Source organism: Vicugna pacos, chromosome 6, assembly GCF_048564905.1.
Source record: "Vicugna pacos chromosome 6, VicPac4, whole genome shotgun sequence".
In the NCBI taxonomy this organism is placed as follows: domain Eukaryota; kingdom Metazoa; phylum Chordata; class Mammalia; order Artiodactyla; family Camelidae; genus Vicugna; species Vicugna pacos.
In genome coordinates this window covers 75,985,074-76,003,553 of record NC_132992.1, presented here as the reverse complement: position 1 = coordinate 76,003,553, position 18,480 = coordinate 75,985,074, and the positions used below count along the sequence as shown (strand labels likewise).

At 35.4% G+C, this 18,480-nt stretch overlaps 1 protein-coding gene across 10 annotated transcripts in view; it reads left to right on the top strand.

Moving 5' to 3' along the window:
- Positions 1 to 18,480, top strand: part of CEP128 (centrosomal protein 128) — a 359,486-nt gene that overhangs the window by 300,389 nt on the left and 40,617 nt on the right. For all 10 annotated transcript variants that reach the window (XM_072963536.1, XM_072963534.1, XM_072963531.1 and 7 more), the window contains one exon: positions 3,295 to 3,318. In XM_072963536.1, coding sequence (XP_072819637.1) covers positions 3,295 to 3,318 — 24 coding nt within the window. The remainder of the gene's footprint in view (positions 1 to 3,294; positions 3,319 to 18,480) is intronic.

Below are 18,480 nucleotides of genomic sequence, written 5' to 3'. Positions count from 1 at the left end.
ATGTTTCATACAGGAGAAATAAATAGATTTGGTTCACTAAAATAATTTATCTGTATAATTCTTACATCTTATTTCAGGTATTTTTGTTTGGAGCAAAAGTACTTGGAGGCCCATGGCTGGGCTCCAGAGAGTCTGCAGTTCTCCTAAAAGTATATGCAAAATTATATGCGTCCTATATAATGTACATTCCCTGGGGAAAAGATAAATTTTCGTCAGATTCGTAAAGTCCGTGACTACAAAAATAGGAACTACTGATTTATTAAAACCACCTGAAATGGCTTGATTATAGGGCGAGTGTCTTCATTGCTTATGGAGCCTTCTTCCCTCTCCACTCCGCTCACCTGCTAACCCCCTTTCAGCATCCTTGCAGTTTTTTTTTTTTTTCCCAAGATCCAAGGTTGGGATTGTGTGTCTGGTGGGAGAGGAGGGGAGACTGTTGGGCCTGCAGGTTGAACTTGAAGATAAAAATCAGCTGAAATGAACATTGAAGCTTAAGCAACAGCAACAAGACACTACAGTTGCAGTGAGAGTGGGAGTGGGCGAGGTTAAGGAGAACATATTTTGGTATAATTATATGTTCATTCTAGGATGTATATGGCATTTTTTTTTCATAGACTATATCAGTGCCACAGTATTGGCTTAAGTTATCTCTATTTTAATGATAAGAATATGAGAGGAAGTACACAAATAATTTGTTTAAGAATCAGGATTTGTAGTAACTTAATTCTTCTATATACAGTGTTATAATAACTAATCTTGTCTGCCAAAAAGAAGTCATCTACAGCCATTTATATTTTCCAAATACATTTCTTAAATTTCAAAAGCAAGTTAATAAGTTCATGAAGATTAGGAGTAGTTTCTTTTTATGTATAGCGTACAATTAAGACCAAAAAAATGCAATTTAGACGGCACTCACTAATTGGCAGCCGTGGCTGGCATCCTATTAGCTGGTGTTGATTGAATTATTTAAATTCAGGTTAATGGACTGAATTTCTTATTTCCCTAATTTTCTCATTTTCTTAACATATACATTTTTCATTTAAAGTTATCTCAGTACCATTTTTGGAATGGTGTAGGTTATAGACAAACAGACATAAGCAAATTGCATTGAAGTAGATTATTGATCTGTATATTTTAAAGGATTGGGGGTTTTTGACCTTTGGTGTTTATGGTCTTATAGACTAGGCCTATGTCTCAGTCAGCTTGGACTACTATATCAAAGTACTGTGGCTGCGTGACTTAAACAACAGACATTTCTCATAGCTCTGAAGCCTAGCAAGTCCAAGATCAAGGTGCTGGCCCATTCGGTTCTTGGTAAGGGACCTCTTCCTGACTTGTAGACGGCCATCTTCTCGATATGGCTCTGCATGACAGAGGACAGAAAGAGAAACAAGCATTCTTGTGTCTCTTCCTGCATGGGCACTAATCCCATCAGGGCTGTATCATCGTGACCTCTTACCTCGCAAAGACCACACTGCAAATGCCAGTGCACTGGGGATCAGGGTTTCAACACATGAATTTTGAGGTCCCAAACGTGTAGTCTATGACAGTATGTATCACTTTTAAAATCCTGTAACAAATGTTTAAGTAAAATGAATACATTAATACATAAGTTATATCAGTTTATCTTTACCAAACACTGAGATAGGAATTAAGAGAGAGTTTAATTCAGTTGTTCTGTTTTGGCATCATATGACATCAGCTGATTTCAAACCAGCTGTATGTGTGCCTTTAAAATATACAAATCATAAATGATAGAAGCCCCATAAATACGTGGCGTGGGGACAACTTAAAGCCCTAAGCCTTCCGGGATGGTGTCTGTAGGTGCGAGACTGCCCAAAGACTGTCTCATGAGATTCTGTTCAGTCTGCAAAGGATGATAAAGCTTTGCTGAATGGTTTTGTCCCAGACGCACTGTGAATAAGATGGCTGGTAACAACAGATGTGACCCCCTTTGATGCATTGTATGCATTTATTATGAAGTACTCAAATGTGACAGTACACAAGTCACCAATAAAATAGAACTATTTTATGAAAATTATGAGGGCAAGGGTGAGGTTCTCTCAAGTATGCCAACAAAATGCAATTAAACAGACTGTATTGTGAAAAAGTCTACTTTGGGTTCATTTTGCGTAATACATTCATTTAACTTGTCCCCACATAGCCAAATGTTCAAAGGGGCCGAAATGTGCAACCCAGTTTCCCAGTCTGAGGTTTGGAGGCTGGGTTGCAGTCCTCAAAGGCAAGGCCTCTGTGTATTAGGCGAAGCTGGGAGAATGCAAGGGAAGGCCAGGTTTATGCTCCTGAGTGTCGTGGGTCCATGTCACTCTCTGCAGGGCCACAGAGATCTGAGCTGAATAACCCTGTGCGCCGTCTTCCCTCTTTTCCTCTTAGAACAGCAAATGATTAACTAAAGAACAAAGAAATCCAGATTTCAAATATCTCCTCCAGCCGCTTAAAATGAGAAAATAGAAAGAAAAATGGCCTTGATCCTCTTAAAAAGGATAGTTTTGCACTTTCTTAAATTTTCAGACTCTCATCTCTCAGTTTCAGCCTTTTTTCTTTGGTAAGAACTTCTTGTATGTAGCTATCAGCTCTGGAAAGAGATGAGAACACAACCATTAGATTGAGAATGAAACCATTTTCTTTATCATTTAGATTTTTGAGATATTGTCAATGACCCTTTTCAAAACCAATATTTCTATGAAAACCTTGTTAAGATGCTGAAGGTAGTAGAGACCTGTCTGGGTTTAGGATTGGCTGCATGACATTTCTGTCTCATGTATTTTTCCTGCCTTGTTTCAATTAACAATATACATATTAATTTTAGTTGGTGATCTTATTTTTATGTCTGAACTTTACCTTCCTGTGAGGTCACACTGTGTGCTGTATACCTAATTGAGAGCTGGTTTGTGTGCTAAATTCCTTTTTTATATCATTACTATTGTCTAGTTCTGGTTCATATATTCAAATGTATCCAATAATTTTATTTCCTTAGAGAAGTAATTTTACCAATAGAAAAGTGGTCAGATCTATTTCACTTAGAAACTGTATCTAAATATATGATATTTAACTTAAATTAAACCTTGTAGTCCTAACACTAGTTGAGATGATTAAAAAGGATTCTTTTATGAATATGTTTCTGTTGGAGAGATCATTCTGAGTAGTTTTCCTTTTTTACATTCTTCAAAAAAATGTTACTAATAGAAGATAAATAGTCTTAAAACTTAAGTAAACTTGAAGTGATTTTTAATAACTTTGTTTTTATAATTATATATTATGCTTTATTTGCAGGACCGTGTAAATGCGTTAGAAACGGTAAGTTGGGGAATTTTCTTTCTCCTCCTGTCAGAATCACTGCTGGGTCCTTGGTATGGATTTCAGAGCACTCCCCAAAGGAAGCAGTCCCAGAAAGCATTTCTAAAACTACATCTAAGAGTCAAAGGGGAAAATAAGCTAAACTATGCCTGAAAGGTATGTTGATAACAGACTTTTAAAATGAAAAAAAAAAATACAGGAAAAAAGCAAAAATATGATATTTAAGTGATCACCACTCTCAGAAGATGATGTTGCCAATATGTACTGATTTTATTTCTGTATCTCCCAGTCGCTAAAAGAATGAGTCAATAAGAAAGTCAGATCGGGATGCTATTTACACTTTGAAGTCTAGACGTTCAACATTTTTTTTCAATATCCAAATAATGATAAAGCCTTTTTTTCAATAATCTTACTTGAGGGAGTCTATTATTAGAAAATCATCTTTTTAAAGTGCATGAGCGTAAAGATTATATGCTTGCAATATTTATTGGAAAATGATTTACATACTTTTGAATAGAAAAAAAGGGGAGACAACTTACTGTGTGGCAATAAAGTAATGGTTAGATAAGGTGTGAAATGTCCACCCAACATGACACAATGATTATGAAAAAGGAGTATCATATAATGTTAAATGGAAACAAATTCAAGATACAAAATTGCGTGTACCTGAATGATAACTTGTGATGAGAGGCATGTGAAAAAAGAATACAAAAAATTGAGAACCATCTTAATAGTGAGTTGTTAAATAAGAATTAAGGCTGTGATTTTACTCCTTTGTCTGTTCGCAGGTTTAAAATAAAAGATTGTGTTAAATTTTTATAATAAAAGCCATGTGGGTTGAACGAATGATAAAATAAGTTATGGTATACTTTATGATGAAATGTTATTCAGCCATAAAAAGTCATTTTCAGAAAGTAAATATTGCCATGCTGTTACACGGTGTGAGGTGAGGAGAAAGTATTTAATGTTATATGGAGAGTATGATTCAAATGTTGAATATATGTATTTTGTGTTAAAAAAAGGCTTTTGAAAACAGACAAAATATTAAAAGTAGTTTGGGACTAGTGGTGATTTTTTTTATGCTTTTAATGAGCAGGCAAAAAAATAAGAAACTTATACACAATAAGGCTACTAAAGAATAAAATATTTATTTTGTGAGCATGAGGAATGGAAAGATGCTAATAGAGCACATTTTAGTCCTGTGTAAGCAAGTCATTTTGATCAGCAGTGTCCAGACCCTAGTGGATAAATAATCTATTCCTTAGATTTAACTGGGCCATTTGGAAAGTACACTTACCCTCTCAGTTTCAGTATGATGACATTATAGATGAATTAAATGTTTAGTGTTCCTTCACATATATTTTACTTACTCTTAGGAAGTGTCTTGCCAACAGGATTTGGCTTGTGAATTAAATGCTCTTTGTAAAAGTATGAACAAAAACAGAAATTTTGAGTTTGAGGACTTGGGTTCAGCATACAAAATGCCACTTATACAGCATTTAGTAAATCACTCGTTTCTTGACTCCTTCATCTGTAAAAATGATTATAAGTAAACTTATTTTATCAGGGTGTTATGAGAATTAAGAGAAAATATATGTGAAAATATTTAGGACCAAACAAATGTTAGGTTATCATTATCATTATGTGATTGCTTATTATTTCTTATTTAATCATTTTAATTATACCAATATGTGAAGCTGAAAATCATATCAATAACAACAAAAAGCCTATAACTTTTATTAGTATTTGTTAATCTTTTTTATTTACATAATCTCTTTGCTAACAAAGTACTATGGCATTAAATCTTAAATGCTTTATTCTAAGGGTTCCTCTAGGAATAAAGGATAAAAATAAAAAGTCATCATGAGAAAAATAAAATTGATTAAATGAACTAGGTTTTTCACAGTGGCAGTTTTCTCAAGATGGTTTTAATTTGAAATAATTATAAGTAAAACCATAAAAATGAAAATGCTCAGTAATAATGTTAATACTAAAATGTTATGAAATCCTGTGACTTCATGTGGCATTATAAGAAGCAGATTTAATACACTTGTTAGACTATTCAGCTGGTAAAGTATTTTATAGTTCATAAAATCAAATATGCTGGAAGCAGTCTCAAGATCATTTACAATTCTCTTGCAACTCAGCACTTAAACTATAGAAAAGTATTGGTGGTCCCTCATTCGGTTTAGTTGGTACTTGGATATGTAAGGCTTTGAATGTAGGGTGTATATTCCAGTGATACAAATCTGAAAAGTGTTTGAAATTTCATTATTCCATTAGGAATATTTACAATAGATTAATTTTACAGGTTTAGTAGATTTAACACCAGAAAATAAGATGGTCTTTTCATCATATTGAGTTAACTTGATTTGGCTTGTCACCAGTTGTCTACATGCTTAGGTCACCGTTGTGTCTGTTTTTCCTCCTCTTTCTCAACTCTCCCTTCTCCTTCTTCACTAGCAAGTAAACTTGTTGGATTACAAATTACATTTTATTTGCAAATGCATCCCTAGGGCTTGTCAAAAATTCCTAATGTATAGTGGGTAATGAATAAACATCTGTTGAATGAAAGAATGGATGTCAAACTGAACATATAAGACTGTTCTTTGGAATATAGGTACACACAGCCCCAAGAGCTGGGGGGAAAGTTACCCAGAAGCATATCCGTTTATTCTGTTTTCCTCAGCCCTTCTGATCAGCACTACACTTTATTTGCTGTTTCACAGAAGCTCTAATGAGCTTCATTAAAATTTAGTGTGAATTTCCCTAGAAAAGAACCACCTTCAGCCAAAACATAGTAGGTTGTTCCCCAAATAAAATTAAGTGATAACCTGAAAAAAACATCTTGACCGAGAGCCCCAGTTCATGGGCCACGGATGGGACTCAGCAGTGGCTATTCATTGGGCATAAGGCGCTATGTGTACGATGAAGAGGAGTAAAGGAAAATGAATTGTGATTAGTTCTTTCAAGGCATTTGCACTTTAATTGAGGAGAGAAGTTCCTTACATATAACTGAATTGATGATATAAGATAAATATGCACCGTCTACAGCATGTGAATAAGAATGCATTTTGTAGAAAGTATTACGAAGAAACAATAATTGTAAAATAAATTCAGACGTCACTGAAGTCTAGGTTTATCAGGAAGAGCATGGCTTTTGTAGTTGAAGACATGATGGAGGAGATTAGATCCATCACTGAAATGTAAAGAATCAGTAGTGTCAGGTAGAAAGAGTCAGAGAAGACATTGCATGTTGGGAAAGTAATCAAAGTTTAAAGGCATTAATGAACAAAGGGTCTGTTACAAGGATGTTTAAGAACATTTTAAGGTAAAATTATGAAATTATGACTCTCATGCAGATATAAAATGAACTCATGACAAATGAGTTTATTTAGCTCATTAATTAATGAAAGAATGAGCAAGATGTTACAGCTCCAGGGAACATTCAGAGAGCACTTATGAGTACTGAAATGAATTTAAAATAGAAGCAACACTGGCTTCTTCCATAGTGGAAGAAGGAAATCAGCTGAACCTCCCTGACAAAATTTATTTACATGTCTATGTACAAGAATCATTTGCATAGCTATCAGTCCTCTACAACTCATAAAGTTATAAATAGCTCAAAGACAAAGACTGGTACAGAAAGCCCGCAATCAGAAAACCCAGAAGGGTCTGCTAAGCAAGAACTAGTTTTTCATTGAAAATACCCAGGTAAGTTTTTGTTCCATTTCAAAGACTTTCACATTATTTTTTTCTTGTAGGCTCATTGGAGATAACACAGAGAGTAATAGGAGACACTTTGAAGTGCTGAAATACAAATCAAGGAATTTAGATTTTGATCTTTTCTATCAGGGTTACAGGTAGTTTTCTTCCTGAGTGCCTGTTCCTGTCGGTTGGTACTGACTATTGAAATATTCTGTTGAGAAGGATTCTGGGCTGCTCTTTTGGAAAGAATTGATGCGATCCCTTTGCATTCTGTCCTGTGCATTTCAAGGGTGAGAGGTGAAAGCTGGTAGCACGGCTGTTTAGCCCATAGGGAGTATTAGTAGTTTTTAATTCGGGGTTGTGATGTGGGGAACATGGTGTGTGGGAGTACCGCTGTAGTGGTGGTGTGCAGCACGGAGCGGACTGGTGACGGACTGCAGGTTGGGGCAGGGGAAAGTGCATGTGGAAGTAATACGACTTTAGGACTGTGCTTGGAAAGTTAGGGATTGGGGTGGTTTGCTATCAGAAAGGCAGGGTTAAAGTGGTTACCCGTTTTTATAGAAAGGAACTAGTGAACTTCGTAAGTGGTAGGTCAAGGGAGAAGAGGAGATACAGGCAGGACTGGAAGAGGTAGGAGTCATTTAAGGAAATGAAAGAGAAAGGAAGGCCAGTCAACTTGGAGACAGAGATTCTGTTTTTCGTATCACCGCCTCAGATCTATATTTTCATTTCCAGAAATGCCATGATAATTTAGATTCTCATACCTTTGTGTTAGTTTGAGTTATCATAACTTCAGTTAACAGAGAAATCCAAAAAATAATAGCGGGTTAAATAAGATAGAAATTAGCTTCTCCTTTGTGTAACAATCCAAATATACGGCATCCATGGCAGGTATGGTTATAGGCAGGCTTATTTTGTTATTTTGCACTATCATCTTCAATATATTGTGTCCCCCTCCTGATCTGAGATGCCTGGTCCACCTCTAGTCCTTATATTTATATTATAAGTAGACAAAAGAAAGGGAGAGCATGTATGTAACTTCCCTTTGGTGAAAACTGGAATTTACGCATATGATCTGTGTTCATTTCCATGTGCCAGAATTTAGTGGCATGATTATAAAATTCAAAAAGAACCAGATAAACCATAGACTTTTGGAAGTTTGAAAGTAAACTTCTAAACAACTCACAGGTCAAGAAATGAATTATAATGGAAAAGAAGCAACATGCCCAACTCATTATGAATTGGCATAACCTTTGAGACAAAACCAGACAGAATGTATAAATAAGGAAAATTCAGAAACATCTCACTTTAACAGGGATGCAAAAATATACATAAAATATTAGCAAAATGAAGCCAGGAATGTATAAAAAGTATAATTAATCATGAACACTGACAAATTACCAATTCATCAATTGAGTTTATTCCAGCAATTGAGTTGGTTTAACATTAGAAAAATCAATCAGTATAATTCACCACAGTGACAGGTTAAGGAGAAATATTTTTAATAATGTCATCCCACTAGATGAATAAGAAGCATTTATTCCTGTGATATCATTATCATCCTCATAAACTTTTTAGCAAACTAAATAGAAGGAAACTTCCTTAATCTGATAAAAGTCATGTGAAAAAAAATCTATGGCAAATCACATCTTAGCATTTTGAAAGTCTTTCTTTAAGACCAGAAATAAGCAAAGGATGCCCCATTTCACAGTTTCTATTAGACACTGTGTAGGTGTTACTCGCCACAGCATCATTTGGAAATAATGTTGTTGTCTGTATAAAAAGCTTTAGGAATTTGTAGTTAAATTATGAAAAATAAAGTTTAACGAGCTTGATAAAAACCAGTTTATGAAAGTCCATTTTACTTCTAACTCCAGCAATAATCCCTGAGAAAATGTAATTAAAAGTACTATAGCAATAAGAAAGTAACAAAGAACCCAAAGTATACAGGAGAGTGTCTAACAAAAAAATTCAGTTCCTTCATAGAGAAGACACTGGAACAGCCAAGATATTTCTGAAGAAGAGCAAGGTGGGAGGAGTTTTCCTCACATATATCAAACTTTATTAAAATTACTGAAATATAGGATAGTGTAGTCTTGACAAAATAAATAAGTAGATTCATGTAATCAAATAGAAAATTCAGAAACAAATATGTGTACATAGAAACTTGATGTTTGACACAGCTGGCATCACATAACAGGGGAGTAAGGATGGACTTTTTCATAGATGATATGAAAAAAATGAAATTGAACCCCTATCTCAGATGCAAAAATGGATGAAAGCTTAAGTGTGAATGATGCACCATAAAAGTTTAAAACAAAATACAGTTAATATCTTCATGACCTCGGGACTTAGAACTTAGGGGGAAGAAAAGGCACTGAAAACGTAGATTATAAAGGAAATGACTGATGTAACCACATCAAAGTTAAAAACTCCCACAAATCGAAAGACAACATAAAAAGAATGAAAAGAAAAGCCACACTTAACAATATATTTGTAGTAGAAAATATAACTGACTACCAATTTGTTTCCAAATCAATTTGTATCCAAATCTTATTGCCAACAAAGCAATTGTAAAAAGATAAACAACCCAGAAATTAAAAAGAAAAAAAAAGAAAAAGGGTAAAAAACACGAGCAAGCATTTCATTTGAAGAAACATGCAAGAATATAATCAGCTTCGTTCGTAATCAGGGAAATGCTAATTAAAACCACAAAAATTGTCATTTTCTTTATGTATATATTAATGTGTACTCTTTTGTTTCTGTGACACATTTCACCAAAAAGCAAAGGGAATTGAAACATGTTAGCAGAACTTTCATTTTTACAACAAAATGATTAAATGTTTTCCCTGACAGTAACGTAGTCTGTGCGTGGTCTTCCAGTAGCATACCCTCAGAGTACACAAAGATCTTCCAAAGGGTAGTCAGACATAAACAGGTTTAAGAGAATTGATTTTTATATCCTCAGCTTCTACCTGCACATTATCCTAAGATAGCTCTGCTTGTAGAAGCCCTCTTTACCTTTCATGATCAACCTCCTCCCACTTTACAAAGGAAAGCCCTACTTCTCACCCATCCAAGGTCCCATTATAGCAAATTCCCCCAGGCAACTGATGGTGCAAAACAAGGGGCAAGTTAAGATTTTATTGTCTTCAGGTCCTCCTTTAAGCGAGTTATTAAGGTAAGGCTTCTTGTCCTTTTTAGTACTACACATATTTTTTGTAAGAACAGAGTTGTGTTAGATATGTGGAGTGTTGAGAATGAGTTGTTCTGAAATTAACATATATTATTGATCTGAGGGGAAGTGAAGACAGCTTTATTTAATGATCTCACCTCTTCCATCACCCTGCTATAATCCAAGAATGGATAGCTTCAGAAAACAAAGCTAAGAAGTGTCGGAAAGAAGTGATTGAAAGCCGCAGTATCTTATTTCATCCAGGTTAACAAGCTCTGGCCCGGCTCCATGCCTTATCTATTTATCTATCTTAGAATTATGATTCAAAAGTAGGATGTTTGTCACAAGGACACATTAGCACATTTCATAGAATTAAGAAATGAAGTCAGAGATTTTTTTCTGCCAGAAAATAAGGCTGCTTTGGCTGATTGGTCTGACAAGAGGACTGGGCTTTGCCAAGCTGTAGCTCTGAAGTTTGGATGCAAGTATATTTAATGCTAAGGTAAAATAAATGTATTAAAGTTTTTAACTGATAGAATGGTATTGAAATTAACAGGATTTTTTATGTTTTGCATATGTTAATTTCAATGAAATGTCTCTAACTGAAAAAAGAACTGTTGTAGTCAGTTGACAAGTCTTGGTAAATAAAGCCTTTTGGGTATACCTTCCAGAAACAGCAAGTGAATGACTTTAATAACTACATCACAATCCTTTGGCAAGTCAAGTGCTGTCTAATTCTTTGCTTTCAGCAAAATTGAAAGAGGACCTAATCAAGCTGATAGATCATTAAAATTAATTTTCAATGACAGATCACTATGTAATCTTTGCTGTAAAACTAGGAAGGCCTTCAAGAAATTGAGTGATGTTATAAAAAAACTACTTTCATTCTCACGTACTTGTTTTACGTGAACAAGATTTCTCAGTGAGTACATTTATAGAAACAAGTAATAGAAATGGAACCCTGTCTTGCTGAAACAAAAATGAACATTTACCCATTTACCAATGGGTACATGAGCTAATTGAGTGCAGGAGAAGAGGAAGCTCTGTCCATCCCAATAAGAGAGAGACTTATGGAAGCTTTGGGGTTTTTTGACATTTCACATTTAATTTTTTTCTCAAAAATTTTAATATACCTGATATTAACCATATGATAATTCAGTCAATAATAATGTGTAACACTTAGAGCATCATGATCATAGGAAGTTTTAAAAAACAGTTTTTCTCTCTGTATATGAACATTTTTGTTAAAGAAAGATGGAGTAAGATAACCTGTAAGAAGGCCTGGAAACATAAATACATTTTATATTAGGATGAAAGTCTGTGAGGGAAAAGAGATTTGAAATAAATTCAGAGCAAAAAGAATAATATAAAACCTTTGTCTTTGAAAGAGGATCTTACTTAGTTATTTCATAAGTGGATAAATGGTGGTAACAAATTAATGAGGGATTTAAAGTTCACTGGATAAGTTTATATGAGGAATATGAGTTTTATTAGAAAATGATGATATATTTACAACATTCCAGGGTTTTCATCCTTTGCAACTATCTAAACTGATGAAAAGCATTTCAACCACTAAAAATGTGTGTGTGGGAAGGAGAGTAAGGGAGATGCACAGATTAAACAATTATTTAGGGAGGATGTTATAAAATTTTGAAACTCATTGACTTAGAGCAAATGTGTAATTTGTAGTTGCAGTTTGTCAGTGCTTAATCAACTTTTCAAGTCAGAGTTACTTAAAACAATCTAATACCCCTATACTTTCAATATTTACTTACAAAGATAATTTATAGGATAAATCCTAATGTGTAGCTATATGGAGAAAAAAAATGCACAGATTTGCCTATCTGAGAAAACTTATACAAGACCCCGAAAAACTTTTAGAACTATGACTTTTAAAAATATATTAAAAAAAGAACTGTCAGAGCCTTAAGCACATCTCTAAAGAATTCATTCAGCTAAAATTAGTGGTAAAAGATTTGAGCTATGCACACCAGCTGATTTTCAAGATCTTGGTGTCCAAGAGTGCAGGATATCCAGTATGTCTCTATGGAAATTACTCAGTGATGCCATGTGCTCTGATTTCACTTGTCTACCATTAGAGTAGGCAATGGTTATTGCAGACTTACTTTCTTTGTATTTTTTTTCTTTTTTGCATATATATATATTTCTTTTTTTCAATTAAAGTATAGTCAGTTTATAATGTGTCAATTTCTGGTGTACACCACAGTGCTTCAGTCAACAGGAGCATACATATATTCGTTTTCATATTCTTTTTCACCATAAATTATTACATGATATGGAATATAGCTCCATGTGCTATGTAGTATAAACGTGCTGTTTATCTGTTTTATATATATTAGTTAGTATCTGCAGATCTCAGACTTTCAATTTTCTTTCCTTCCCACCATGGATCTAGCACTAATTGTGCTTCCTCCAACTATGTGTGCAAGTGACTACAGGCACATGAGTTGTTGAAGGACTGTTACTCTTTGCTAGGATACCAGATTCTGCCCTGGGGCACTTAGGAGTATATGGACCGAGTATAGTTAATGTACTTACTAAAGTGTCCCGGTTTAGCTCAGGAAATAACTGACTTGAGTATGTAAATGTGGCCAAATAACTGTTAATTATTTGCAATGCCTCTTCTAAGTATTTGTAAGAATCTATCTCTTTATAAAGCCAGAACTTGCTGTTTCAAAACCAAAGATCAAGCTAGGTTCATTTTTGGTTTTGCCAAGGCTATAAGCCTCTCATTGAAGTTGCCTGAAAGGTTCAGTCAAATTGGCTTTACACCAAATAAAACGCAGTGTGCTCTGTACGATTTTGACCCAGAATCAGGTGAATCTCAGCAGTTTTGGCTGAGCTACATTGTAAAATTTTGGATTTGTTCGAACTTGACACTTCCTGGGAACCCATTCAAACTGAAACCGGAAAAAGGTTTTGCACAAACCCTGTCCTAGCCCGTTCTGCCAAGTTTCCCACTGCTCTAATGTTAGTCTACCTTCTGTATATTCACTTCGAGGGCAAGCGGAAATATCCTCATGAATCTCTCATGAGGGATCTTGGTTGAAACAATCTAGACTTTCTCCTTTCACCACCTTGTCCCAAAACACAGAGCCTGTATTCTGTTTTGGTCAGTATTAACATATGTATGATTTCCAATAATGGGGTCAGCTTCAAAGGGTTAAATTTCAAAAACACAACTGTGCTTATGTTCAAATGAAGAAAATACTGCTAAAACAAATGTGCTGTGTATACAGAGTTGCAACCTTGTGGCCAAAGATGATGACCAGTTTAAAAATGTAAGACTTCCTTCAGCCTGCAAAAATGGTACCTCACAGCCCTGTCAAATTTTTCATCAATGCGGTGACACAGCGAAAGTATCTTTGAGAAATTACATAATGAATGCAGCTTTACCAGCAGATGAATTTAGTATTATCGAATTGCTCAGTGTTTGGAGGTCAGACTGACAGCTTCATATTTGTTGCTGATAAGTAGTCTGGGTGCCTGACTGCCTTGCTTGATAATGTGTTTTATAGTCCTGTTCCAAATACTATCAATAACAGTGCATTCTCTGGGTAAAAAGCTTTTGCTTTATGTTGTGAAGATGATATGAGTGTATATTACAAAACACTTTCTCAAAAATATGATACATATAAGAAATGGTTTCTGTTCTCTTTAAGAGAACATATCTGGGTGAAATCTCAGAGTAGTAGTGTATTTACTTTTTTTTAAAATCCTAACTTAACTATAAAACAACATACAGGTACTAAACCCTTCAAATATAGTTGGTGGGAGTAGTGTCTGTTACATGTTTGAAGTAGTCTTTACATAAAAAAGCTGATTTGGGAATTTTTCATTTTGTGCCCCTAATTTTAACCAACTGCCTACAGGTTTCAGCTGAAAATTATTGTATCCCTAGGTTAAAATGATGGGAAGTGATATGAAAAAACAGCACTTGATTTAGAGTCAGAAAAGATAGGTTCTGGTCACGTCTCCCCCATAACCAGGTATATGACCCTTGCTTGGCAAGTTGTTTAACCTCTCTTCATCTTAATTTTCCTTTTTTTTTTTTTTCAGTGATTGGGCTGGACTAGGTGATGTTTAAAAGCTCTTTTATCTAATAGGCTGTAGTCTAGGAAGAATTAAAAAGTCGATCTTCACAAATTTCCACCCCTACCAATAGTCTCCTTTAAACAATTCACCCCGCTTTAATCATGTAATGGTATGTAACAGATGCTTATTGAATCCCTGCCATGTTTCAGCAGTGTCACATCAGATTAGGTCCCTGCTGCCATGGATCTCACATTTTAGATAATGTTACACCTGGAAGAACTCTTAGAGACCCTTGTCAGAACCCCTCGCCCACATAAATAAGAAGTCTGGAGGCCAGAGGAGTTTATATGAATTGCCAAGAGTGGCAGAACTAGGGCTAGAGTTCAAGTGTCCTGAGTTGTGACTCCGTGTTCTTTCCATTCCACATATTCCACTTGTGACTCTTGAGAGTAATGAAGACATGAGTAAGGAATGCTTTACAAGTATCTAGTGAATGATACAAAGTGAAGAGGAAGAAAATTAACAAGCAGATCCCCTGTTTACCTTGAGCAGGACAGAGAAGTAGAGTCATAAATAGGACACTGACATTCTTGGGCCGTATCTAGAATTGTCAGAATATGCCTTCAACCTACCTTTTGGTAAACAGAGTTAAATAAAGCAGCTTCGATCAAGTTTTCTGCCTTGTGAATGTTGGAGAAGAGAGTCGGCGTGCCCCTCGGTTGCATTGCTAGTTACGTCTTGAGCTTGCTCAGTGATAGTAAATGCCTCAGTTGATTTTTTTTTAATGCTCTAATTCCACTTACAAAACTGTTTATAAAGTTTGTTTAGGGCTTTTAACAAACTTTGATCTCAGATGAAAGGCTGGAGAGAGTATAAACTATCACTATTAGCAGTATTAACATAAATATCCAAAGTGGTCTTATGTTAATTATTTAATGTTAGTGAACGATTTTATCCTGTCACTGCCTCCGAATACATTATATTTGAACATCAAACAGTAAAAGTCCAAACCACCAAAATAGCCATACCCTCATTATTCTCTTTAGGCTCTTTTTTTAATTATTTTGTCTGGTTGGTGTTCGTAAGTGATTTTCTGGAGCTTCTTCAATATTTTTCTCTACTGGCATCTCAGTCTCTACCTATATCCACAGCAAAGGCCATCCTTGACTTTTTTGTTTCACTACCATCAGACATTAACCAGATAGTCTAAAGCACATTGGGTTTGACTTACTGACTTTAAAGACCTGGATTCTGTGGAATACTCCCTTTATATCTTTTCAGAAAACTTACTGTTTTCAGCTTTATCCCTGTCATTTCTACCTCACAACTCATTTTGCTTTGCAACACCTCAAAACTCCACGTTAGACACTAGTTTTTCCTTGAAGAAGAGTGTATTTGTCCCCAGACTTGTCGGAGTTCACCGAGAGGATAAGGCAAAGGGCAGGTGATCTCCAGATTTCTTAGAGAATGATTAGGATTTGGTGGACTGAGAGTTAGAAGATCTGTTGTGAGTCCTGGTTCTGTCCCGTGGGCGACTCACTCAACCTCTCTGATTCTAATTTCTGTTATCCATGAACTGGGCCTAATACTTTCCCTGCTTGTATCACAGGCTTGCTGAGAAGATCAAAGGTAATGGATGGGAAAGTCCTTTTCTAATTTTAAAGAGCATTCCTCCCTTATATGTGCACTGCCTTTACCAGTCACACGAGCAACATATAGGCTGAAAAGTTTTGTCTCATCAGTCAGGACATTTGCATTCTGGTCCTAGTGTTGCCACACTGGCTGTGTGCCGTGGCACTCTGTATCATATACGTTTTACCTCCAAAATTCAGTTTAATAGTTTCAAATTTAGCATCTCAGAAATTGAGGTTAGTAATGCTTATTTAATAATCCTAATAATTTTAGTTCAGCACATTCCTGCCCCCAGATTCAATTGACCTGAGGTAGGACCCAGTATCTGTTAAAATTCCTCAGATGATTCTGATGTGCAGTTGTGGGTGAGAATCACTGGTCTGAGCCGTCTTCGATGTGCCCTTTAAGAATGTGCCTTTACAGTCCAGACCCTAGAGCCTGGTGTTTCTCTGCCTGCACATCTGTTGGATGTAGTCCTGTTGACTTCCATGAATTAATTTCATGCCTTTTCTACTGATATTATCTTGTAGTGTGCCCCTACTATGTATTATTTCTAACTTACCAGAACAACAGTTGTAAGATTTCTTCTCAAACATTTTTTAAAAAATTTTCCAAGAAACTAGGGTGCTTACTTTTAGCTTCTTAATAAAATTGAACCTTGTCAGGTCTAACTTGGAGGGCAACTTTGCCCAGTCATGAGTTCACCAAATGATTAATTCTCTGGTTTTAATAAATCTTAGCAAATTGGCCAATTTACAAAGCAATATCTTTGGAAACCATATGAAGAGTTAAAAACCAAATATGTTGTTTTGTAAATCAATATATTGAGCAAATGGGCTATTCTATCCATTTGCTTTTGGCGTATTGACTAAGATGTAAATTACCTGCCTCCCTCATTCCTTCTCTTATTTCTATTTTTATGTTAATCCTCCTCCTTAGCATCACACTCATTTCTCCATTCATTCATTTCTTTCATTCATTTCTCCATTCAACAAGTGACAACCAATTAACCCGTGCAAAGAACTGAGTGTAAAGCATGGTTTATCTTGCAAGGCAGCGTTTGACGAGTGTTTCATGAACTACCAGACTTCATATCAGACCCCATAGAAGTGATTTACATAGGCTCACAGGAAGGAGAAATTTGCCGCTGAACGGGAGAAGAGGATTCTGAGAGGCGATGATAAAAGGCAGAGAGCTTTTCAAGGGTGGTTTAATCCTCAGTGTACCATTAGGGTCAATTGGATCCAATTTTGGCCTATTAATTTCTTTTGGTAAGGATTGAAATTTTTTTTAACTCTTATCCTTTTTTTTTTTTAAGATCTTACAAAGGACAAAGAAAATTTTCTAATTTTTAAGATAAAAAAATAGTCATTCTGTCTTGCAAATACTACTATATGGGTCTATTGATGCCTATTATATAAATCTAAGGTACAAAATGAATCTGGGTGATCTTATTTTCTTAAAACATTTTCCTATTTCATCATCCTAAAAATTACTTTGTTGTTATTTTTTAGTTGTTCCCAAGTATGCTAGAAGAGACAAAAATAATATGAAAATGGAGGGATAATTGGATCACACAGAAGGATGTTACACTAAGTGAACTGAATCACCCCTATACCATAATATTTCAGTTTTCTTATTGTGTTGTCCAAAGTATATCAGAACTGAAGAGTCTGAGATTTTTACCCCACTCACAAGTTACCAAGTTAGCCTGCCACACTTTCATGGGTGCTGGAAGAAGACACCAGACAAAGGACTTTATTACTCACAGCACAGCTGGCCCCATGAGCTACACACTTGTATCCTTCCTTTTACCTCCCAAGTCCCGTCGGGGCAGTGCAGAGATGGGTCCAGGCGGGTTTTGCGCATGCAATGAATTTGTGTTATACCTGAGGAAACCTGAGCCTATGGAACACCTGATCTTACAAAGGGAGCTGTAAGAAATTCTACCCAAGCTTTGCTCAGAGGAAGACAGTCTCTATTTTCCAAGTCTGTTTGCTGTACAGACATTCTTAAAAAGCTACTCTGGGACAAAAGCCATCCTAAGACATGTAGCAGTCCCATGGAGAAGTACCTCCCATCAAAATATTGTATTATCTTTCAAGGAGAAATTTTATAGTCCTTTTCATTATTATTATTACTCTTACTGTATGCAGGTTGGGAATTCAGAATTACTCATTTTCTCCCATAATGACAAAGAGAAGGAAACTGACAGAGGAAGACATTTCAGTTATTAGATGAATCAGAAGATGGATGTAAAGAGACAGTAGCATTCTAGATACTAATGATGGTGAAATTGATTGTATAAGCAAAAAGACTTTGAGTCTTAAAATGATAATATCCTAGATGAACTTTTTGCAAACTCAGAAATCAGTGAATGGACAATATATTTCTTAGGACAAAAAAGAAATAGGGTACTCTTGTCCAGTTGCTGGATGACTGAGAAGCAATTACAGCATCAAGTTCAATGAACATTTATTGAGTAGCTATTACGTGTTAACGCCAGAGGTTCAAAGAATAGTAAGGCACAGTCTCTATAATTTAAAATTTTCCAGTTTTAATAAGGAAAAAAAGGCAGTTAATGAAAAATA